Source organism: Pleurodeles waltl, chromosome 11, assembly GCF_031143425.1.
Source record: "Pleurodeles waltl isolate 20211129_DDA chromosome 11, aPleWal1.hap1.20221129, whole genome shotgun sequence".
Lineage (NCBI taxonomy): Eukaryota > Metazoa > Chordata > Amphibia > Caudata > Salamandridae > Pleurodeles > Pleurodeles waltl.
In genome coordinates, this window is record NC_090450.1 from 975,781,978 (window position 1) to 975,807,196 (window position 25,219).

Here is a 25,219-nt window from a genome sequence, read left to right on the forward strand (position 1 = left end):
ATTTCCGTTCAACAATGTTCACAGAACATCCTCGGAGTCATGAGTAGAATTTCTTTTGCTTTGTGTTTTGCATTCTGGTTTTTCCACTGAGGTTTTGGAACTTATTTCCAATTAGTGATTAATTTGTGGTTAAACACATTTTGAATGGCCCCAAAATATCAATATGTTTATGATAAAAAAACACATACATCAGTGAACTGCCATGTACGTCTTGTAAAACAATATTTTCTCTCTTCTACCCACGCTGCAGCAAATTGAATCATTTTTTAAAACAACAAAGGAAAAACACATCCAGCCCTTGTTTTGTTTCGTAAAGCAACTATTTAGCTAATAATGTCTTCTTTCCACATAACCATCAGCAAACTGAGCTCTTTTGTGCCATACTGTAAAAAAATAAGATATGCTAATGTTAATTTCAGATGTGCAAAGGAGAACTAGAACTGAGAAGTGGGTGGAATAAGAATGAGAACGGAGGGGCTTGATAGCTAAACGGTGAGGCTGGGGCCGTGGGAGCACTTTACGCCCACTGCTTTGAAGACTTTCTATACTCTTTGACTATTCAGTCACACTCCTTACATTTAGTCCTTACGTTTGGGGTTTGACTATTTACAGCCTTCGTACACGTGATTTGGGATGCAGTAGTCCAAGTTATGTTTGACCTCCATATCAACCTCTGCTTTTCTTGCTCTAACACTGTACAATGTTGCTTGCTTTTGACCTTTCTGTTTTCTGTTTCATTTCCTACAGGCAGTGCTTCCAGTCTTCCAACAGAACGTCTTTACACTTGCTTCCTCCATTACAATGCCCAACAAAGAGGAAGCGATGAACAATTACTTGGTGGAACAAGGTGAGTTTTTATTTTTATTTTTGATGATGATAATCCAATTTTGTAAAGTAACCATGCATTAATAGGCTTGAAAAACAAGCCCTCCTTGTAAATTCGAGACTTTTCCTTAATAAAATGTTGGCACCTTTCCTTGTTTCATAATGCAGTTTAAATAACTGAGTAAGGTTTAAGGTGTAGGAGATCAGCAGAGGGGGAATGTATGTTTAACAAATGAACGCCATATGGTTTGCGTTAAAACTTGCCAGACTCACCTCTTGGTCTGTTAGGATAGTTGGGTGACTCCAAGTAAGATATGTTTGACTTGGAAAACACTACTTTCCAGGATGAAACAGGCAGTCAGCATAGATGATTCTGTCCATTGTACAAACAGATTTATCATTAACGGAGCGGAGGTCGAGCAAGTGCATAAATGAAGAGAGCTGGAGTAGAGGAGGAAAGATGGCTGTGTGAGAGAAGACAGCTGAAAGGAGCTGAGAAAATTGGAACTTCACTCCCTTTATCACTTTGCAGCTGGCTGGTCATCTTGTTGATGGGTGTGGGCAAATGTTAATCTATTGGAAGTGATCAATGGAACAAAGACAAAGGGCTGCGGGCTCATCCATTGTTGTCTGCCGCTTCGTTAGTTATTGAAACAGCAGCCCGTTGAATACACGTGCTTCATCTGACCAACACAACTCTTTGTTTTAAATCTCTAGCAAACCCCGAGGAGTGGAAGGTGACCAAGCTGAAGGTAGGTTGTGGTTTGGGTGGGATTTTGAGATCACTCTATGTTGTGATTTTAGGTTTGAGGGTACTCTTGACATTGCTTTCAATTGCTGTTTTGTGTTTGGTGCTCTAAGATGGTGCGATTGGTCCTTGGTTGCTTTATGATAGTTTTGATAGTGAATTGAAGGATGCTCTTGAATAGCGATGTGTTGTGCTTACTTTGAAGGCACGGTTTGATTGTTGTACAAAATGTGTTTAAGTAATTGGTAAAGAGCCAGTGGCAGATACTAGGTTCTGAACTTAGTCACTCCTGTGTGCTGCTTTCTTGTGAGAATTTATTGTGTTTCTAAAGAAAACGGACAAATGGCCAGTTTGCCTTGAGCGGGGTCAATAATATATTTTCTTTTTTTGTCATTGTCCTTCATTGGCTGTAACCTATGCTTCTCATTCATGGTCCAACCCCTTTCCCCAATCACAGTTTTCACCTTGTCCCAGAAGATGTGTCCCTTTCCTTTTCACGGCCTCCTGATCCCTCCTTTATGTCTACAGTAACAGTTTGACATTGTGCTGCTTCCTCCTTACCATACTACTCTGATTTTTTTTTATTTTTTTTATCTGTTCACAATTTGCCTTTTTGCAAAGCCTCTCTTTGCAGAGGATGGAAACTGAGACCGAGGAAAATATCTGATTTTGCCCCTTATGAAATTGTGAGAGGCTTATTGATAATTCTGCTTGAAAGCCTTGGTTTCAATGCCAGCTTTAGTACCAGATTTAAAATTTGTGTAGTATGTCTGATGTAGGAAAATGGATTATTATTTGGGGTGGCCAAGTGTCCACTGTAAAGACTAAGGCCAGCATGTTCTAATGTCATATACATTAAATAAAATAAATCTGAAAAATGAGACCAAAACAACAAAAATCCAGTAAGGGCAACCAGAGATACGAATTTAAAAAAATGTAAGTGACTATAGAACCTAAAAGCGTGAAGCACCTATAATAGTCTATGGATGTGGTAGCCTGGAACTAAGGTGTGATTAGAGGCTAATTTTTTCTGAGGTGCACGGAGCCTCAGGGGTGAAACTGAAAATGTTGTGAAACTGAAAATGTTGTGGAACTGACAGTCGCAGAACGTTTCCTGCAGGACCTCTGAAGCTCTGGAGGAAAGTTTTTCAGTTACCAAACTTTTTTCTGGTGCACAAACAACCACAGGAGTACAATTGTAAGGCCTCCAGGACTTCATGGGAGGGCACCTAGGGTTCCCTAGGTGTCAAGCAGAGGCTAACAGCAAAGTTCAGTCCATGTCCAGTTGCCACTGGTCAGCTGGGCACTTCCATGAAAGGGTCAAATGCAGCTATTTGTGTCCCTGTTGCCACACAGACGGTCAGCCAGTTTATCCTCGGAGTCTACTTCTTTGTCCTGGGTAAAAGAGGGAGCATATCCAGTCCTTCAAGGCTCCTTTCAGGTCACAGACCGCAGGCCAAGTCCTCTTTTCATCTTCCACAGGCCCAGAAAGTGTTTTGAGGAGGGTTTCTGGGAATGGCATATTTATGCCTGGCATGAGCTAGAGTGTGTTTTGTGACTCTTGGGCACTCCCTAACCAGTGGGTTAAAACAATCCCACAGTGCCCCTCAGTCTCAAAACCCAATATAGGGAAACACTTCTCCCTTTGTGCAGAGTCCGTGTGCCCACTAGGTTGGTGCCAGCCTGACTGACCTGGGGCTTTCCAGATGTCACCTAACATGTACTTGTCACAGGGAAGGCCCCTTTGAAGTAAACTACATTCCTGGGCCCCACCCCACGTGATCTTCCTACCAGCGGAAGAAAAAACCTCCTCACTCCCAGGCCATTGTCACTGCTTTGGGAGCAGTTTTCACACCTAATTCATGCCACGTAACAGATGGACAGATACTGGAGAGCTTATGTGCATTAACCTTCAGCAGCTTCAGCCAGGATAAAGGTAACTATCTAAAAGTTACATTTCCAATATATAAAAAAAAAAAAATCCAACTTAAGCCCTAGATTGAATGTTTATTAAATATAAAAATAAGTCGGTGAATATTCTGTAGTCAGTATGGATCAAACATTATAGATTGAAGTATATACTCTATACTTTGACTTTTCCTATGTTCCAGTTACAGCCTGACCAGTGACAAGGTTATGTTGGGCCTCGTCACTGGGGGAACCTGCCATTTACATGCCACACAAGCGTTTTTAAATATGATGTGCAGTACCTTGAAGGCAGCAAGGTGTGCTTAGGGTGGTCTGCTAAATATTGAGAGGTTTTCCTACCTTTCAAAAATGTGATTTTTGACAGGTCTGGACAGCAGGATTCAAGCAGTTGCTTTCAGGCTACAGGGGATAGACGTGAAGCCATGTTTTCACTGTCACTGTTTTGGATGACACATTAGGGGCTTCAGTTTACAAGTGGCATTTAACTTCGTATGCCATGGGTATATTTCTGCACCATATACCAAGGCTGTATAGCAAGGTTAAATGTGCAACGTAAGCCAATTTAGACAAGTGCAGGGGTCATACACTGGCACTGGGTGTCCCTGTTTCCCTGTTTCAGGGTTAGAGTTCAAGATTACCACCAGGTGAGTTTAAAAAAAAATGATAAACTGGGGTGACCACCCAAAAAGAGATCACTTTGTAACATCTCTCATGTCCTGATTTCTGTAATCAGTGTTGTACAGATGGCTGATAGTACTTCTCTTTGTTCAGCACTTCAAGATTCTTCAGAGCTAGGTCTACATTAAATGAAAGAGCAGGGTTTGACGGAAGGTTTTGCAGGCATGCATATGAAATACACCATAGTAGACCTTTCTGCTTAATGCAGAGTGGGTAGTGACATGGCTGCCATGTTACAGGAAGATGAAGCAATGAAAATGCCCTCTGCTGGTCTTGAGTGTTAGGGGAAGGAGATAGATTGCAGTACCTGAGTTCCCGGTGCGACTACCTGTGTTCTCCTTGACCAATGTAAGTGGCTAATTTCTTTTCCATTTTTTTATTTTCAGGAACACAGGCGCGTCTTTGAGAAAATGTGGCTGGGATTCCTGAAGCACAAGGTAGATTCATTGTCTTCAGTGGGAGCTGTTTCTAGCTTATTGAAACTTTGTGTTCACTGATTGCTTCATTCGTATTTTGCAGGTGTACTATCTAGTGGGCTAGCTGCTGATGGATTTGACATGTCGTAACCATTATCACAGACCCACTTCTTTCATTTTTCTTTTTAATGTTTAAGCATTGATACATCATTCATGAACTTTATGCCTGTTTTGAAATGAATGTAAATGGGTTTGTGACTTTGGTGGATTTGCTTGAGGTCCACTGTTGGTTCTTGTTGTTCTGTTTCCATTGGGTATTAATTTTTTGCAGTCAACCGAGTCATGGCCTGAGGTGCCCAAGAACGAGAGGAGGCTCAGATTACAGAGTCTGAATATAAACATATTATACATGGATTACTAAATTGTGAGAAATGTTCTCTCCTGAAAAATCTATATGTTTTTCCAGTACTGAGTAGAACTTTAATAAACAAAGCAGTAGATTTTGGTACACATCCTAATTATCAGTCTGGACATGGACAACAATGTTTGGTATTTTAAAGAAAAGAGCTAGTGGAATATTGAGAAGATGAAATGTACTTGTAGGAGAGGGTTTATTTTTTTTGTATATTTTGAGAACCGCATTCATCATTACAAATGAGCACAAAACATTGTATTCATAATTAAACTATTAAAGAAAATTAAACAAGAATCAACATTAAAATCTACAGTAGCACAACAGAAAGGGTCATGCTTGACCACCTACCTTTGTGAAGCTTGGGAGGCTTTTTTAATAGTCCTCTTTGTATTTTTTGTTCACAGCTGCACCCTGGCCTGTACAAGAAGGTGCTTGTGAACTTGCACGAGTCCATCCTGCCCCATATGAGCAAACCTACTTTGATGATAGACTTCTTGACAGCCGCTTATGATGTTGGTAAGTCTGAGGCTGCCTTGTGGGCTGGAAACTTTCTTGAATAGCGAGCATTGGATCCAGGCTTCAGCTGAGATAATAGGGCTATCCAACTCTTAAATCGTGATCATTGCTTCACTTTTGAAATGGAATGCCAAGGCATACTGTAAGAACAATTGCATCATCAGGGACCTTTAGCCCCAGTGACAGAGATTAGGCTGGGAGTAGTTTTTCCCACGAATAACAAGATGATGGCGTCTTCTTTCAAGGTATAATAAAGTTCGGCTTGCCCAAGTAAGAACCTTATTGGTCCTGTTGGGAAAGAATTGGACTAGACCCGATTCTGATTCCTATAAGGGTTACATCCCCACTCAATATATATTTTTTATTTGTTTAGCACCCAAAGATCGTTGCCCACCTTTCTGGAGCGTTAAATTGAAATAAAATGGCCTCTGCCTCATGAGAAACACATGCTTGCTGTCACGCTGGAGCTGCCGCAGCATCACAATTTATACGTTAACATCTGTGTAGATGCATGCATGTGTATTCATCACCTTTTTTTTCACCAGTGTTGTACAACACAATCATAAGCATTTTGATTTCTGTTTTTGGTACTGGAAACTGCATTGGCAAAAAAGCACTTTCAAAGTCAAAAGGTCTGGTAATGCATTCAAAGGCCATCTGTTGTCTTTATCAATGTTTTTTTTTCTTTGTTTTAGAAATTTGTAATGCTCAATTTGTTGCTAAATCCTGAAGCCCTCTGTTGCAAACATCTTTTTTTAGACTTCAAGTCATGACTACAAATACTAGTGTTAGCATCACTTTGACAAAAGACTCCTGGTGCATGGTAATTAATGTTCAGCTGGGGTCAGAAACAGGATACCGTCTTGGAATGCAGGAAATGATACTTTTGTTTATATTTTCTTTATAGGTGGAGCTATCAGTCTGTTGGCGTTGAATGGATTATTTGTGCTGATACATGAACATAATCTGTGAGTTAAAGCAGCCTTTACTGTGCATACTGGTGCTTTTTGGTAGCTGTTTTACATTTGAATTCTTGTTAGTTTGAAGATTAAATTGCTTCCCATTCGCTTCTGTTTTAAAATTTGTCGCTGCTTCTGTTACTCAAAAAATCACCTTCTTGGCATTTCAAAATAAAGTGCCTGGTTTAAAGTTTGGTGGATGCGGAACATCTGCCAAAAAAATGGCAGATGTTGCTTCTTCCTGGTTTAGAGTGTATATGGCCTCTAGAAGTTAAAGATGACATGCTGTGCTCGGTGGATGTCCCTTGGCCAGCTTCTACTAGCGACTAAAAAATTATGAAATGATGAACCTCTGTGTGTTATTAATGCTGCAAAGCTTTCTGCGCTTTCACCTTGGTTTGTGTTTTTACACTTGTTTTTACACTTATTCATACTTTTAAAATGCTATGACTTTTTAAAATGTTTACATTTTCTTAAATTTGTAGATTTGTCCTTTTTCCTCTCTTTGGACCAGGTGTGTAGGATGTCTAGGCCACTCATAAAACAGCCACCTTACAGTGCAGTTGTCAGTAACTCTATACTGCAGGACCCTGCACTCATTGACTCCACTACTTTTCTTCTTTTTCAGCTGATGTGGTTTATGCCACATTGCTTATTGCACCAGCCATTTGTAAAGCGCCTTGTCCTAATTCCTTCTTTGGATCTTTGCTAACAAGCATTACTCAGAGTATTGTTTCCCTCTTGGTCTCCCATAGAATAAACACATGGGAATGCTGATGGTGCAGTACAGTTTTTAATTAATTTTTCAGGAAGAAGTGTTGACAGGCAATACCTGTGCTTGAGGACTGCATGATCCACTTCAGTCCATATGGAAATGAAGTGCCCTATTCAAAGACATTCTAAAGTTGTTTACTCTTACTTTCTAACTGCAGTGTTTGCTAATAATCTTCCGGAGGGGGAATCCGCTAGGTTGCATGCCCAATTTTTATCCACTACCTGGCAGTATGGACAGGCTGGACCTGGTGTCAATATCCAAACCAGAGGTGTTCATCGTCCAGGAGCTGAAGTTTGGGGTCAAATCTTGGCTTACCTCCAAAACACTATTGAAACTTTGGGTCACTTCAGAGCACCATGTCATCCTGCAGGTGCATATGTTATGCAACAAGCCAATAGATATCAAATAACCAGAGATTGAGAATCCTTTGCTCTTTCTGTGATGGTGATTTCAGCCTCCCGAAGGGGAAAACACTATCTTGTAGCCAACAAACAACAATTTGGCATGTTTTTGTTATGTAGTTTATGGTTTCTGCTTTTGGAATCGACGTGCGCTTTATACCTACCTACCTTCTAAAAGGGTCGTGGAGACATCTATATTCTCAACCTTTGAAAGGAGGCAGCTTAGCAAATGCCGTCATTATCCGGGGGTTCAGATACAACTATACTTGTTCTTAAATGGCACAATAAGCATTGACTTAAATAATAGGTTTAAGACTTCTTTCCTGTCGTCCCAGGTCACTCTCCTGTTCCTAGGACCCTCCTTTTTATTGTGCTTCTGTTTATCAGATCCTTAAAACAATGGGTTCCTTTTGAGAGGGTGAACTGGCAAGGATGGATACTTAAGCAGCGGAAGGAAGCTTGGCTGGGGTGCTGGTGCTTTTGTAGTACTGGACATATGTTTTGACTTCTTTGAGGACCAGTTCTGTCACTATGTTTCATGGTACCTGCAGGTTGTGCATACTAGGAAGTGTAGTGGCTAGGGAAAATTGAGTTCTTATGCAAGTGATTCTATCCCACTATAATATGCCAGGGTAAACCTAGTTCTTTACTTGTTCTTCTTTAAATTATCTGGCAGGCATCTCCCTAACAATCCCTTGAATCCTAAACATTCTCTTTGCTTCTTTCCTGCATTCACCTGGTTTCCCCCCTTCGTCATTCCTTCAGCTTCTTCCCAGTATCAATTTCTCCTTCTGGGTAGGTGGGTCACTACTTCCTGTGCAAGGACCAGTCGGGTGTGCAAAATGAAAATACCCGCTGCTCTACCCAGGAACTGGAGAAACTTTCATGTTGGGATATTCTGCTGACCCTGAACAGAATGTGCAGATGTCCCTTTTTTATCGGTTGTAAGAGAATGATGATTGTATTCGTTTTGTATTTTGAACCTTCTTCAAATATAGTCCGTTATAAAAACATATTTTTCTCTTTCTTTTTTCCCTCCAGGGAATACCCAGATTTTTACAAGAAGCTGTACACCCTCTTGGATCCACTAGTTTTTCACGTGAAATACCGAGCCCGTTTCTTCCATTTGGCCAATTTATTTTTGTCATCAACGTAAGTTAAACTTGTGATTGGATCCCTTTGATCGGTGGACTTTCGTGTTTCTCAGTAGGCGCCCCTGACTGGCTCAGCCTTCCATAATATAAAAAATGTCCCTCATAATTATGTAGTGCTCCAACTTCCAGACATTTAGAAATTATGGTGAGGGTGCAGGCTGTCTGATAATTTCATAAACACAATGTCTCTGAGAATCCTCCAAGGAGGATAAAGGATGATTAAAGACAAAAAAACAGAACACGCACAGAAAGAGTGTGACAGATGTATCACCATGCAAGGAGAGATTGCTTCCATCTTAGACAGATGACTTGTTTCTTCCCTTGCTGGTTTAGGTGACAATGTTATATCTTCTGTTGGTATATTTTGGTAGCAATTTGTGGTAGACCCTTTTTGAAATGTTTGCAGCAATAGGATAAAAACAAAAACAGCCCTGCTTTAGTCAGTACCATGTGTGCTTCACGAGAAATTCACATATCTTCCACTTTTGCATGGCATGGAAACCATCTCCTGCACACACTAATGTATTCCCTGAGCTATCCCAGAGCTGAGCTCACAGGATACAGATGCTACGGAACAATGTGGTGTGCTAGCATGAAGATACCACCCGAGTGTACTAAATTTCCTTTTTAAATTGCATGGATTCAAACACAGATAGAGAAGCCCATTAAAAGGTTTTGGGGGCATCAAACGGATATCTTTTTCCCCCTTTTCCAGTGACTAAAGTGCTTTTGCACCTGGTTTCTTCAGTGCAGCTTTCAGATTTATTTGCACTTTAGCACTTGTTTTATTTCTCCCAATTTTAAGTGGATGATTCAAAGAACCAAAAAATTAAAATAAGGACTGAATGAATTTCTTGAAGCAGACATGGGTAACTTGTGGTCTGCAATATTTGGTCGCAATCTTGGATAACTGACGTGTTAGAGGTTCTGATTACCTCTGGTTTAATGAATTTCTTGAAGCAGACATGGGTAACTTGTGGTCTGCAATATTTGGTCGCAATCTTGGATAACTGACGTGTTAGAGGTTCTGATTACCTCTGGTTTACTATAAAACGGATTGAAGTTGGAGAGCGAGCTTTATTTTTTCCAGGACGAGAAGGTGTAATCTTAAGCCTGTTCACTAACTGTTACATCCTCTTTGAAGGACCCTAGAGGCTAGCTTGGGTTCTGAAGTTGTGTCAAGTAGCTGTTAACAGTTCTCCAAGAAATGGATGGTGCTTGAATTCATATAGTGTGAGGTATTGTGGCCTCATGTTTGAGCCAAGCACAGAGAGGCAGGTGGACTTGCCTAAGTCCCTGCAATGTGTCTGTGCCTTCAGAGGACTCAAAACACCAAATTAGAGATGGGGGTTTGTCACTGCCTTGACACAGGTGGCCTTCTTGTACTTGTGCTTCATGTGCTGACTGTGCAGAGAGCTTACTCGGGGCAGTTGAATTGCATATTTCTGAATGGTTAGAGTTTTTATTTTTATTTTTTGTTTAGTGAGTATGTGCTTCCCTTTCCCATATTTTGTAATCTCTGCTTCCAGCTACAGTGAAGCCTTTAGGTAACCATGTTTTGCAAGAATTTTGTATTTCTAATTCCTTTTTTTCTGAACAGGCATCTTCCAGCGTACCTAGTGTGTGCCTTTGCCAAGCGCTTGTCCCGTCTGTCGCTCACAGCGCCTCCTCAAGCTTTGCTGATGATCATTCCCTTCATTTACAACCTCATCCGAAGACACCCAGCCTGCCGACCTCTCATTCACCGACCAAGTGGACTCTCAGGTAATGACTCCGACAGGTTTGTCATCTGCCTGGTGCTCCGAATGTCGTCAGTGGGAGCTTTTCTCATCAGAGATGTAACTGTATTTGAATTGGCACTGCAGATGAGCCCATCAGCTCCAGTATGTGATAATTCAATCCAACACTGGTTTAGCCAGTTAAAAAGTTCATGCAGTCGATCCGCCTGCTGCAGGGGTCTCGGTTTAACCTGCAGTTCACATGTTTGAACCACACGTGGGACTTCTCGGCTTTTCCATTTTTCTGAGATTGGTAAACCTCAGTACCAATCTGTAGGAAGTTGGCTCTGTATGTGCTATTTCAAAGTAAGGAATAGCATGCACAGAGTCCAAGGGTTCCCCTTAGAGGTAAGATAGTGGCAAAAAGAGATAATACTAATGCTCTATTTTGTGGTAGTGTGGTCGAGCAGTAGGCTTATCAAAGGAGTAGTGTTAAGCATTTGTTGTACATACACACAGGCAATAAATGAGGAACACACACTCAGAGACAAATCCAGCCAATAGGTTTTGTTATAGAAAAATATATTTTCTTAGTTTATTTTAAGAACCACAGGTTCAAATTCTACATGTAATATCTCATTTGAAAGGTATTGCAGGTAAGTACTTTAGGAACTTTGAATCATTACATTATCATTTATACTTTTTACATAAAACACAAATAGCTGTTTTAAAAGTGGACACAGTGCAATTTTCACAGTTCCTGGGGGAGGTAAAGTATTGTTATTTTTAACAGGTAAGTAAGTCACTTACAGGTCTCAGTTTTTGGTCCAAGGTAGCCCACCATTGGGGGTTCAGAGCAACCCCAAAGTCACCACACCAGCAGCTCAGGGCCGGTCAGGTGCAGAGGTCAAAGAGGTGCCCAAAACACATAGGCTTCAATGGAGAGAAGGGGGTGCCCCGGTTCCAGTCTGCCAGCAGGTAAGTACCTCTGTCTTCGGAGGGCAGACCACGGGGGTTTTGTAGGGCACCGGGGGGGACACGAGTCAGCACAAAAAGTACACCCTCAGCAGCGCGGGGGCGGCCGGGTGCAGTGTGTAAACATGCATCGGGTTTCCAATAGTTTCCTATGGGAGACCAAGGGGTCTCTTCAGCGATGCAGGCAGGCAAGGGGGGGGCTCCTCGGGGTAGCCACCACCTGGGCAAGGGAGAGGGCCTCCTGGGGGTCACTCCTGCACAGAAGTTCCGCTCCTTCAGGTGCTGGGGGCTGCGGGTTTTCCAGCCGAGGGTAAAGGAGAGTTCAGGCAGTCGCGGTCAGGGGGAGCCTCGGGATTCCCTCTGCAGGCGTCGCTGTGGGGGCTCAGGGGGGACAACTTTGGTTACTCACGGTCTTGGAGTCGCCGGAGGGTCCTCCCTGAGGTGTTGGTTCTCCACCAGTCGAGTCGGGGTCGCCGGGTGCAGTGTTGCAAGTCTCACGTTTCTTGCGGGGATTTGCAGGGGTCTTTAAATCTGCTTCTTGAAACAAAGTTGCAGTTCTTTTGGAGCAGGGCCGCTGTCCTCGGGAGTTTCTTGTCTTTCTTGAAGCAGGGCAGTCCTCAGAGGATTCAGAGGTCGCTGGTCCCTTGGAAAGCGTCGCTGGAGCAGGTTTCTTTGGAAGGCAGGAGACAGGCCGGTAAGTCTGGGGCCAAAGCAGTTGGTGTCTTCTGTTCTTCCCCTGCAGGGGTTTTTCAGCTCAGCAGTCCTCTTCTTCTTGTAGTTTCAGGAATCTAAAGTTTTAGGTTCAGGGAAGCCCTTAAATACTAAATTTAAGGGCGTGTTTAGGTCTGGGGGGTTAGTAGCCAATGGCTACTAGCCCTGAGGGTGAGTACACCCTCTTTGTGTCTCCTCCCAAGGGGAGGGGGGCACATCCCTAATCCTATTGGGGGAATCCTCCATCTGCAAGATGGAGGATTTCTAAAAGTTAGAGTCACTTCAGCTCAGGACACCTTAGGGGCTGTCCTGACTGGCCAGTGACTCCTCCTTGTTGTTCTCATTATTTCCTCTGGCCTTGCCGCCAAAAGTGGGGGCCGTGGCCGGAGGGGGCGGGAAACTCCACTAGCTGGAGTGTCCTGCGGTGCTGGAACAAAGGGGTGAGCCTTTGAGGCTCACCGCCAGGTGTTACAGCTCCTGCCTGGGGGAGGTGTTAGCATCTCCACCCAGTGCAGGCTTTGTTACTGGCCTCAGAGTGACAAAGGCACTCTCCCCATGGGGCCAGCAACATGTCTTTAGTGTGGCAGGCTGCTGGAACCAGTCAGCCTACACAGATAGTTGGATACAGTTTCAGGGGGCACCTCTAAGGTGCCCTATGGGGTGTGTTTTACAATAAAATGTACACTGGCATCAGTGTGCATTTATTGTGCTGAGAAGTTTGATACCAAACTTCCCAGTTTTCAGTGTAGCCATTATGGTGCTGTGGAGTTCGTGTTTGACAGACTCCCAGACCATATACTCTTATGGCTACCCTGCACTTACAATGTCTAAGGTTTGGCTTAGACACTGTAGGGGCACAGTGCTCATGCACTGGTGCCCTCACCTATGGTATAGTGCACCCTGCCTTAGGGCTGTAAGGCCTGCTAGAGGGGTGTCTTACCTATACTGCATAGGCAGTGAGAGGCTGGCATGGCACCCTGAGGGGAGTGCCATGTTGACTTACTCATTTTGTTCTCACCAGCACACACAAGCTGGCAAGCAGTGTGTCTGTGCTGAGTGAGGGGCCTCCAGGGTGGCATAAGACATGCTGCAGCCCTTAGAGACCTTCCCTGGCATCAGGGCCCTTGGTACCAGAGGTACCAGTTACAAGGGACTTACCTGGATGCCAGGGTGTGCCAATTGTGGATACAAAAGTACAGATTAGGGAAAGAACACTGGTGCTGGGGCCTGGTTAGCAGGCCTCAGCACACTTTCAATTCAAAACATAGCATCAGCAAAGGCAAAAAGTCAGGGGGTAACCATGCCAAGGAGGCATTTCCTTACACAAATCCCTTTGCGTAAGAAAACAAAACCATTTTTTAAAATATATAAATATATATATATTATATTGTAGCCATTTCGAGTTTGTTCCAGCAATATCTTTTCCAAATAAATAAATAAAATAAAAATAAAAAGTGTGATTAATCCCACTGCAGGGCTATTGTATGCTGACGTACAGTTTGTTTTATGATTTTGTTCGTTTTATTTCTTAATCTTATAGTAGTGTAACGATAAGTCATTTTCTATATACTTTTCTCAGTTTTTGTGGTTTATATTTTTGTTTCATTTGCAGAACAGGACGAAAGTGGACCCATTGTATTTCACTGTTCGTTCATGCACCCCTTTTGGGATGGTTATAGGACCATAAGCTAGAGACAGTAAAATCTCAAATACTTGCAGTTCATTGAGGAACATTTAAAAATGGCGTCTGGAACTATAATACGCAGCTTTTTAACCCCTCTCTTATCTCTTAGAATCACATTAAGCCTCTTGATGGAAAGCTAGGAGTAGGGGGGTGTTTGATCACTGGAAAAAATGAAGAGGGTAGCTCCATAGAGAGAAACTAGAAAGAAAACTAGGTTTGACACATTTGAATGATAGAGGGTTCCCCAAACAGTTCACGCAATGAGGCTAGATGATTCATAACAAGGCTCGCTGAGGAGTCATCCAGCTCATTTGCAATTCTGGAGAAGGGCACCAGTCAGGAATGTGTGCTCTGTGTTTTCACTTGTCCCATCTAATTTGTCATATTGTCCATCTCGCACTCTTCCTAGACATGGGCATTTAATGATTTATATATTTATTTTTACCATGGGTAGACCTCTCTGGAGATCCATTCACAATGAAGGAGGAAGATCCTGCTAAGAGCAGAGCACAGGAGAGCTCTCTGTGGGAATTAAAGGTGAGTCGCCATAAACGCTGTCTTGGTATCGAACCAACATGTGGTGCTTCCTGTACTCTAACTGTCCTGGTCTTGACCAACCGTGTGCAAGCTAGGTTCAGTTTGTTATCCTCCTTGAACTTTATCACACATTCCTGTTCTTGCCCCACCGCAGGCTCTTCAGAAACATTACCTCCCGGATGTGGCAAAAGCGGCCTGTGTTCTGAACCGACCTCTGTCTGAGCGAGAAGACGACATATCTGATCTCCTGGAGATCACCCCATCTGAGGCAAGTGTTACAGCTTATGTAGGACTAGGCTGAAACTGAGTACATGTGCAGAGACAAAATGCTTCAGTGGGAAGAAAAAAAAATCCCAATCTCATTAAAAATTGTTGACGCAAAGTATTGCTCATGTGCTATTTCTGCTCCTTGAAGTAAATTAAGGTTCGATGGCATCTGTCGCTGTAGATACGCATGTTTTGCAATAGCTCGCCATGTGGTGTTGGGCCGGAGTGTTACAAGTTGTTTTTCTTCGAAGAAGTCTTTCGAGTCACGGGACCGAGTGACTCCTCCTTTTGTCTCCATTGCGCATGGGCGTCGACTCCATCTTCGATTGTTTTTTTTCCGCCATCGGGTTCGGACGTGTTCCTGTCGCTCCGAGTTTCGGAACGGAAAATTAGCTAATTTCGGAAGATTTTCGTCGGTATTGTTGCGTTCGGGATCGGCGTACTTAGATTCTACACCGCATCGAAGATCGAAGAGCTCCGGTGCCCTTCGGGGTAGTTTTTTCGATCCCCCGTCGGGGCCTGGTCGGCCCGACCGCGTGCTGAAGAACGCCGATGGAACGGACCCCGTTCCGTTTCTGCCCCAAATGCCACAATAAATACCCCTATACAGACCAACACTTGGTCTGTAACCTGTGCCTGTCACCTGAGCACAGTGAAGACACCTGTGAGGCCTGTCGTGCGTTCCGGTCCCGAAAGACACTCCAAGACCGTCGAGCCAGAAGACTTCAGATGGCGTCCGCGCCGACAGCCCACCGAGAGTTCGAGGAGCAGGAAGAGGAAGGTACCTTCTCGATCCAAGAATCGGACTCCGAAGGATTCGACGATACACAAACCGTGAGTAAGACGTCGAAAACCACACAGAGAAAGATTTACAAGGCCCAGGGGACGCCTCTGCCATCAGGCCATGGCTCCACCCATAAATTCGGTGACCGACCGTCGGCACCGAAAAAGGCCCAAACAGTGCCGAGGTCGTCCGACTCCGGTCGAGACACCGGCACGCAGCCTTCTCGGGACCGAGAAAGTGCTGGAGACAAGCCTCGACACCGAGATGCCGGTGTGGACACGGCTCGACGCCGAGACAGCGGCACCGAAGAAGATCGACGCCGAGAGGTTTCGGCCCCGAAAAAGAAAAAAGTCACCTCTGAGCCGAAAAAACACGCAGACAGGGTTTCGATGCCGAAACAAACTGCAAGCGACCCAGCTTCAGGCTCTTATACAGAAGAGCACTCGCTAACCTCCCAAATGCAAAAGCATAGGTTTGAGGAAGAGCTACAAGCAACTGATGTGGACCATACGCAAAAGCGTATCTTCATACAGCAGGGGACAGGAAAAATAAGCACCCTTCCCCCCATTAGAAGAAAGGGAAGGTTGGAGTTCCAAAATGAACACACACCACAACCAAAAGTGGTGAAAAGAGTTACCCCACCACCCTCTCCTCCGCCCGTGATTAACGTCTCACCAGCACGAACTCCATCACACTCCCCAGCTCACACCACCATAAGCCAGGGTGACCAAGATCAAGACGCATGGGACCTATACGACGCCCCAGTGTCAGATAACAGTCCGGAGGCATACCCTACGAAGCCATCTCCACCAGAAGACAGCACCGCGTATTCTCAAGTGGTGGCTAGAGCAGCACAATTTCACAACGTAAGCCTCCACTCAGAACAGGTCGAGGATGATTTTTTATTCAACACACTCTCCTCCACCCACAGCTCATACCAAAGCCTGCCTATGCTCCCTGGTATGCTCCGGCACGCGAAAGAAATCTTTAAGGAGCCGGTCAAAAGTAGGGCAATCACACCAAGGGTGGAAAAAAAGTATAAGGCGCCTCCTACAGACCCGGTTTTCATCACTACACAGCTGCCACCAGACTCTGTCGTTGTAGGAGCAGCTAGGAAAAGGGCCAACTCTCACACATCTGGAGATGCACCACCCCCAGATAAAGAAAGCCGCAAGTTCGATGCAGCTGGTAAAAGAGTCGCAGCACAAGCTGCAAACCAGTGGCGCATCGCGAACTCCCAGGCACTACTTGCGCGCTATGACAGAGCCCACTGGGACGAGATGCAACATCTCATTGAACATCTGCCCAAGGACTTACAAAATAGGGCAAAACAAGTGGTTGAGGAGGGACAGACCATTTCCAACAACCAGATCCGCTCCTCCATGGACGCTGCAGATACAGCTGCACGGACAATTAATACATCTGTAACTATCGGAAGGCATGCATGGCTCCGAACGTCTGGATTTAAACCAGAGATTCAACAAGCAGTTCTCAATATGCCTTTTAATGAAAAAGAACTGTTCGGTCCAGAAGTGGACACAGCGATTGAGAAACTCAAAAAAGATACGGACACTGCCAAAGCCATGGGTGCACTCTACTCCCCGCAGAGCAGAGGGAATTACAGCACATTCCGTAAAACGCCCTTTCGAGGGGGGTTTCGGGGTCAGAGCACACAAGCCAGCACCTCACAAGCAACACCGTCCAGTTACCAGGGACAGTATAGAGGAGGTTTTCGGGGACAATATAGAGGAGGGCAATTCCCTCGGAATAGAGGAAGATTTCAGAGCCCCAAAACCCCTACTACTAAACAGTGACTCACATGTCACTCACCCCCTCCACACAACACCAGTGGGGGGAAGAATAAGTCATTATTACAAAGCATGGGAGGAGATCACTACAGACACTTGGGTTCTAGCAATTATCCAACATGGTTATTGCATAGAATTTCTACAATTCCCTCCAAACATACCACCAAAAGCACAAAATTTGACAACACACCATTCCAATCTCCTGGAGATAGAAGTGCAGGCACTATTGCAAAAGAATGCAATCGAATTAGTGCCAAACACACAAATAAACACAGGAGTTTACTCCCTGTACTTTCTGATACCAAAAAAGGACAAAACGCTGAGACCAATCCTAGACCTCAGAGTAGTGAACACTCATCAAATCAGACCACTTTCACATGGTCACACTACAAGAAGTATTGCCATTGCTAAAACTACACGACTACATGGCAACTTTAGACCTCAAGGATGCTTATTTCCATATACCAATACACCCATCGCACAGGAAATACCTAAGGTTTGTATTCAAAGGAATACATTACCAATTCAAGGTACTGCCTTTCGGATTAACAACCGCACCAAGAGTCTTTACCAAATGCCTAGCGGTAGTCGCTGCACACACAAGAAGGCAGCAAATACATGTGTTCCCATATCTAGACGACTGGCTAATCAAGGCCCATTCGTTAATACAGTGCTCAAATCACACAAATCATATCATACAAACCCTCTTCAAACTAGGGTTCACCGTCAATTTCACAAAATCCAAAATTCTGCCGCGCAAGGTACAACAATACCTGGGAGCCATAATAGACACATCAAAAGGAGTAGCCACTCCAAGTCCACAAAGAATTCGAAATTTCAACACCATCATACAACGCATGTATCCAACACAAAGGATACACACAAAGATGGTACTACAACTCCTAGGCATGATGTCTTCATGCATAGCCATTGTCCCAAACGCAAGACTGCACATGAGGCCCTTACAACAGTGCCTAGCACCACAATGGTCACAAGCACAGGGTCACCTTCTAGATCTGGTGTTAATAGACCGCCAAACTTACCTCTCGCTTCTGTGGTGGAACAACATAAATTTAAACAAAGGGCGGCCTTTCCAAGACCCAGTGCCACAATACGTAATAACAACAGATACTTCCATGACAGGGTGGGGAGCACACCTCGATCAACACAGCATACAAGGACAATGGAACGTGCATCAAACAAAACTGCATATAAATCACCTAGAACTTCTAGCAGTTTTTCAAGCACTAAAAGCTTTCCAACCAATAATAGTTCACAAATACATTCTCGTCAAAACAGACAACATGACAACAATGTATTATCTAAACAAGCAGGGGGGGACGCACTCCACGCAGTTAAGCCTGCTAGCACAAAAGATTTGGCGTTGGGCAATTCACAACCAAATTCGCCTAATAGCACAATTTATACCAGGGATCCAAAATCAACTCGCAGACAATCTCTCTCGAGATCACCAACAAGTCCACGAATGGGAAATTCACCCCCAAATTCTGAACACTTATTTCAAACTCTGGGGAACACCTCAGATAGACTTGTTTGCGACAAGGGAGAACGCAAAATGCCAAAACTTCGCATCCAGATACCCACACGAACAATCCCAAGGCAATGCCCTATGGATGAACTGGTCAGGGATATTTGCTTACGCTTTTCCTCCTCTTCCTCTCCTTCCTTACCTGGTAAACAAACTCAGCCAAAACAAACTCAAACTCATATTGATAGCACCAACTTGGGCAAGGCAACCCTGGTACACAACGCTGCTAGACCTATCAGTAGTACCCTGCATCAAATTGCCCAACAGGCCAGATCTGTTGACACAGCACAACCAAAAGATCAGACACCCAGATCCAGCATCGCTGAATCTAGCAATCTGGCTCCTGAAATCCTAGAATTCGGGCACTTACAACTTACCCAAGAATGTATGGAAGTCATAAAACAAGCCAGAAGGCCATCCACCAGGCACTGCTATGCAAGTAAATGGAAGAGGTTTGTTTGCTACTGCCATATTAATCAAATACAACCATTACACACAACTCCAGAACATGTAGTGGGTTACTTGCTTCACTTACAAAAATCTAACCTGGCTTTCTCTTCCATTAAAATACACCTTGCAGCAATATCTGCATACCTGCAGACTACCTATTCAACTTCCCTATATAAGATACCAGTCATTAAAGCATTCATGGAGGGCCTTAGGAGAATTATACCACCAAGAACACCACCTGTTCCTTCATGGAACCTAAATGTTGTCCTAACTAGACTTATGGGTCCACCTTTTGAACCCATGCACTCCTGCGACATACAGTTCCTAACCTGGAAGGTGGCATTTCTCATCGCCATTACTTCCCTAAGAAGAGTAAGCGAGATTCAGGCGTTTACAATACAGGAACCTTTTATACAACTACACAAGAATAAGGTCGTCCTAAGGACCAATCCTAAATTTTTGCCAAAGGTTATTTCACCGTTCCATCTAAATCAAACAGTGGAACTTCCAGTGTTCTTTCCACAGCCAGATACCGTAGCTGAAAGGGCACTACATACATTAGATGTCAAAAGAGCATTGATGTATTACATTGACAGAACAAAAAACATCAGAAAGACTAAACAACTATTTATTGCATTTCAAAAACCTCATGCAGGACACCCAATATCAAAACAAGGTATAGCCAGATGGATAGTTAAATGCATCCAAATCTGCTACCTTAAAGCTAAACGACAGCTGCCCATTACACCAAGGGCACACTCAACCAGAAAGAAAGGTGCTACCATGGCCTTTCTAGGAAACATCCCAATGCAAGAAATATGTAAGGCAGCCACATGGTCTACGCCTCACACATTCACCAAGCACTACTGTGTAGACGTGTTATCCGCACAACAAGCCACAGTGGGTCAAGCCGTATTAAGAACATTATTTCAGACTACTTCCACTCCTACAGGCTAATCCACCGCTTTTGGGGAGATAACTGCTTACTAGTCTATGCAAAACATGCGTATCTACAGCGACAGATGCCATCAAACTGAAAATGTCACTTACCCAGTGTACATCTGTTCGTGGCATCAGTCGCAGTAGATTCGCATGTGCCCACCCGCCTCCCCGGGAGCCTGTAGCAGTTTGGAAGTTACCTTCAATTATTTATATATGTATCATCTCAACCTTAAATAGGTGCATACTTAGTCACTCCATTGCATGGGCACTATTACTACAATTCAACTCCTACCTCACCCTCTGCGGGGAAAAACAATCGAAGATGGAGTCGACGCCCATGCGCAATGGAGACAAAAGGAGGAGTCACTCGGTCCCGTGACTCGAAAGACTTCTTCGAAGAAAAACAACTTGTAACACTCCGGCCCAACACCAGATGGCGAGCTATTGCAAAACATGCGAATCTACTGCGACTGATGCCACGAACAGATGTACACTGGGTAAGTGACATTTTCATTTTGGAGCATTACATGGAATTTTTAAGCATAGGGTATCAGTTTATCTCGTCAAATTAGACTGCACGTTGTTCCTGCACTTGTTTGTTCACAAGCAAAATCTATTCTATTTGCATCGCGTAGCTTCAGATGTTATTAGAATAGATGTGATCATCTAGTTTACGGTTCTGTGGAGGAGAATGACCAAATCACATGTGTGTAAGATATTACATATTCTCATCATCATTACCCAAAATATTTAATTTCTTTTACTTTGCTATTCAGTAATCCTAAAGGCTTTGGCAGTTCTTTTTATTTACATTTCTCAATCCTTTATGCCTCCCTTCACTGTTTTTTGTAAATTTTCTATTTAAATGCAAGGCTAGAAAAATCCACTCGCATTATTTGATCAGGTCGAGCTATTTTTTTAAATACTTACTTGTACATTCTGGCGAGTTGACACTGAACAGGTGTTAATTTTGGTTGAAAAGTGGAGGGGCAATAAAAGATGTCTTTAAATCTTGTTCCGATGTCACGTTTGCTCTGTGTTCAGAGACAGAGGTCAAATGTCAGTTTTTCTTACAATGAATAAACATTTCAAAACGTATTTCAGTAGTTGTTAAAGCCCTTTTTTATATTTCTGTGTGATGAAAAAATATTTTAATAGGATGAAAACAAATCAGAATACATTAGATGTTGATGTGCAAAGGATATGTTTTCTGAAACCCAATTTTCACAGATTGGTAATACAATATATAGTTTTATCAGTAAAGTTGCAAGTTAGTGGAGAGGTTTTCAGACATTTCTTGGAAATTTACTGTTTGTAGATGACAATATGTTACCACTTCATGGTTTGGTTATGTATTTATTAAAATTGAGTGTTTAAACAAACTGAGAACTCTCCTGCCCTGATGGCAATGTTGTTAGTAAACTAAAAGAAGTCCTGGGTTATGTGGGCTAGATCTCATTGGTATGTGGGCTAGATTCTTGTGATGCATGCAGCAAACTTCATTCTGCTTAATGAAACAAAATAGTTTCTTTTGTACTTCAGAAATACTGAGCTCACATATTTCAAGGTGCAATCATATGTGAGAATTAAGAAAAAGGTGACTCTATAAACTATTTGCCTAGGATCACACAATTTGAGACCCGTTTACGGGTCAAGTACATTACAGTTAGGTCGAGTAGATTATTTAAGTTACTCGAACTGCAGGTCTAGTAAACTTTTTATGATTTTTCGAGCCCTGAAATGAAGCATTAGTACACTTCCTCATATGTGAATAGGATTTTAACTCCAGCAAACTTTAACAAAAGATGCAACTGAAAGTAATGAGTTATACAAAGTAAATGGCAAGTGTTATTGGCTTTCTTATCTAGGGAATATTGTTGTTCTTTTTGTGATGTAGAGTTCAAATGGAAATTCGATTTTGTTGAAATGATCAAATTATGAATTATGTGGTATTTTTAAAAGTCAAAGTATTGTGTAACTTCAGTGAACCTGTTGTCACTGAGTCATGTTCATTCTGCCATTATTTGCATCACATGGGAGATCAGTCTTATGGGCCTTGTTGACTTTTCTCTGCCCTGGGCCTCAGAAATAAAAGGGTTGGCGGCAGGCGAGTAGTCAGCAGCCCTGAGCCACAGAAACAGAAGAATTGCCACAATGGCAAGCTATAGTTTTTATGTGGATTCATTAACCACTGGTCAAAACAGAGTTGTACTAGGAGAGCGAAGAGTTTGCTTATAAGAGGAGGAACGAGATGTTTAAGCGCAGTTCTCGGAAGGTAAACCAAATTTAACTACACAGTTTTATAATAAGGGAATAAAACTAAATTTGAAAGCTAAATTCGGTGAACAGATTATCTACAAATGGGGTGTACTGAATAGTTAGTTTGCAAACGAAGTATAGAAATGTTTTAAGTTGTTTGTTGATGTAAAACTGTTGCAAAAGCTTCTGACATCTGCAGAGCACACACCGTTCCACATCTCACATACCTGTAATCTTTCTTTCTTTTAGCTGTTCGAAAGAGAACTGAAGAAAAAGGTGAAGCGGGTACCACTGGAGTTTGAACCTTTTCGGGGATTGTTTGGGAAGAAGGGTGACATCTGTGCAGTGCACTTTGTGTTGGAGTAGGTGCGTTAGACATGCATAGTGTCAAGCATGTGAAGTTTATAGGTCTTGATAAACTGGATACAGTCTAGTGTCTGAAAGTGAAAGGAGAATCTATTTGTTGAGAGCTGGTGTTTTGTATCATTGCAGCCAAAAAACAAATCTTTCTTGGTGTTGTATAATAAATGAGTATTTTTCTTAATCAGTTTGTTCTGAATTATTTTGAAAGTGTTATTTTCAGATTATTATGTAACTGCTGTGGGAATGTGCTTAGGTCAGCAAGTGGAGCTCCTGATGTTACCAGATGGTGTTTCAAAAAGCAGCAGGCAGAGGGAATGTCAAATGTGCTTTCAGTTATCGACAACACATGTATGGGTGACACCACTGGCATGTGAGCTGCTAGGGACCTGGAAAAGAGAGTGTTTGTGCTGTAGGTCAACAGCTGGGAAGAGGATAGGGAGAATATGGTACAATTGGACAGCTGGGAGACGACAGAGCAATACAACCAAAAGAGAGGGGTAGGCAGGAGGAATAGCTAGTTGGCAAGTCAGGGCTGAAGTTTGCAAGTGGAGCAGCTGAGTGCTGTGTATTGGTGAGATGCCTTTTAGCCCTCCCCTGCTCTTGTGCAGCTTCAGAGAGCAGAGACTTGGGCTGTATGGTGCATTGTCCTGGAGCGTACTCATTGAGTACCATTTCCACTCTTCCTCTTCAGCATTCACCTCATATCCACAGGCTTGGAAAGTCAAGAGCCTACAGTGAATGTTAACCATGTGGTGCAGTGAACAGGGGTCGTACAAGCAGATCTGGTACAGCTGCTCTTCTAATTTTGTTTTAGTCCTTCAGCTGTCCAGACAGCGTTGGGTTTTCAAAATATAATCATTTATATTTATTTATATCTAGTTTTGGGCTCAGGCGTTTGCAGGTTTTTTTTATTCAAAGAAGTGTTTTGAGTCACAAGGTACAGTGTGACTCCTTCCTTAGTTGGCAATGTGCAAGGGCATCGAATCCATGTTAGATTGTTTTTTTCTGCCATTGGGATCAAACATGTACTGCTGGGGCTCCGACTTTTGTGCTCTCGTTCGGATCCAACCTGAGAACTTGGCTCCGATCCTTTGGCTGTGTTTGTCAGGGGTAGTGGGTAGTGAGGTGGAAGGGCCAGGGATGAGGGGGGCCTTCCTCATCTGTGTTGCTCTGAGACACCTCTCCTGTAAGCTGACCCATGTTTGATTTCTAACTCCGGTGCCACTGTCTCTGTTCAGGGTCACGTGCCCCTCGTCTTCAACAGCATCTTGGTGAAGTAGACTGCATAGAGGGCAATGAAACAGTTGTCCGTTCAGAACTGTCCCCAGTGTTGCATGAAGTTCCTGTGGACCGACCACTATGAGATGGGTAACCTTTGCCTCTCACCACAACGATACCATGTGCGAGGCCTGCCTTTCCTTCTGCTCGAAAGAAACACTTCAGTAGCACCAAGGGAGAAGGTGGGTGTAAGGAAATGCCCCCTTGGCATGGTTACCCCCTGACTTTTTGCCTTTGCTGATGCTATGTTTTGAATTGAAAGTGTGCTGAGGCCTGCTAACCAGGCCCCAGCACCAGTGTTCTTTCCCTAACCTGTACTTTTGTATCCACAATTGGCACACCCTGGCATCCAGGTAAGTCCCTTGTAACTGGTACCTCTGGTACCAAGGGCCCTGATGCCAGGGAAGGTCTCTAAGGGCTGCAGCATGTCTTATGCCACCCTGGAGACCCCTCACTCAGCACAGACACACTGCTTGCCAGCTTGTGTGTGCTGGTGAGAACAAAATGAGTAAGTCAACATGGCACTCCCCTCAGGGTGCCATGCCAGCCTCTCACTGCCTATGCAAGTATAGATAAGTCACCCCTCTAGCAGGCCTTACAGCCCTAAGGCAGGGTGCACTATACCATAGGTGAGGGCACCAGTGCATGAGCACTGTGCCCCTACAGTGTCTAAGCCAAACCTTAGACATTGTAAGTGCAGGGTAGCCATAAGAGTATATGGTCTGGGAGTCTGTCAAACACGAACTCCACAGCACCATAATGGCTACACTGAAAACTGGGAAGTTTGGTATCAAACTTCTCAGCACAATAAATGCACACTGATGCCAGTGTACATTTTATTGTGAAACACACCCCAGAGGGCACCTTAGAGGTGCCCCCTGAAACTGTATCCAACTATCTGTGTAGGCTGACTGGTTCCAGCAGCCTGCCACACTAGGGACATGTTGCTGGCCCCATGGGGAGAGTGCCTTTGTCACTCTGAGGCCAGTAACAAATCCTGCACTGGGTGGAGATGCTAACACCTCCCCCAGGCAGGAGCTGTAACACCTGGCGGTGAGCCTCAAAGGCTCACCCCTTT

The 25,219-nt window shown here is 43.6% G+C and overlaps 1 protein-coding gene across 1 annotated transcript in view; it reads left to right on the forward strand.

The window, feature by feature from the left end:
- NOC4L (nucleolar complex associated 4 homolog) overlaps positions 1-23,044 on the forward strand; it is a 56,120-nt gene extending 33,076 nt beyond the window's left edge. The window contains exons 6-15 of the mRNA XM_069215247.1: positions 748-847; positions 1,543-1,577; positions 4,567-4,617; positions 5,416-5,527; positions 6,435-6,495; positions 8,704-8,814; positions 10,417-10,580; positions 14,359-14,441; positions 14,596-14,709; positions 22,750-23,044. Of these exons, the coding sequence (XP_069071348.1) occupies positions 748-847; positions 1,543-1,577; positions 4,567-4,617; positions 5,416-5,527; positions 6,435-6,495; positions 8,704-8,814; positions 10,417-10,580; positions 14,359-14,441; positions 14,596-14,709; positions 22,750-22,866 (948 nt within the window). The 3' untranslated portion in view covers positions 22,867-23,044. The remainder of the gene's footprint in view (positions 1-747; positions 848-1,542; positions 1,578-4,566; positions 4,618-5,415; positions 5,528-6,434; positions 6,496-8,703; positions 8,815-10,416; positions 10,581-14,358; positions 14,442-14,595; positions 14,710-22,749) is intronic.
- The last annotated feature ends 2,175 nt before the right edge of the window (positions 23,045-25,219 follow it).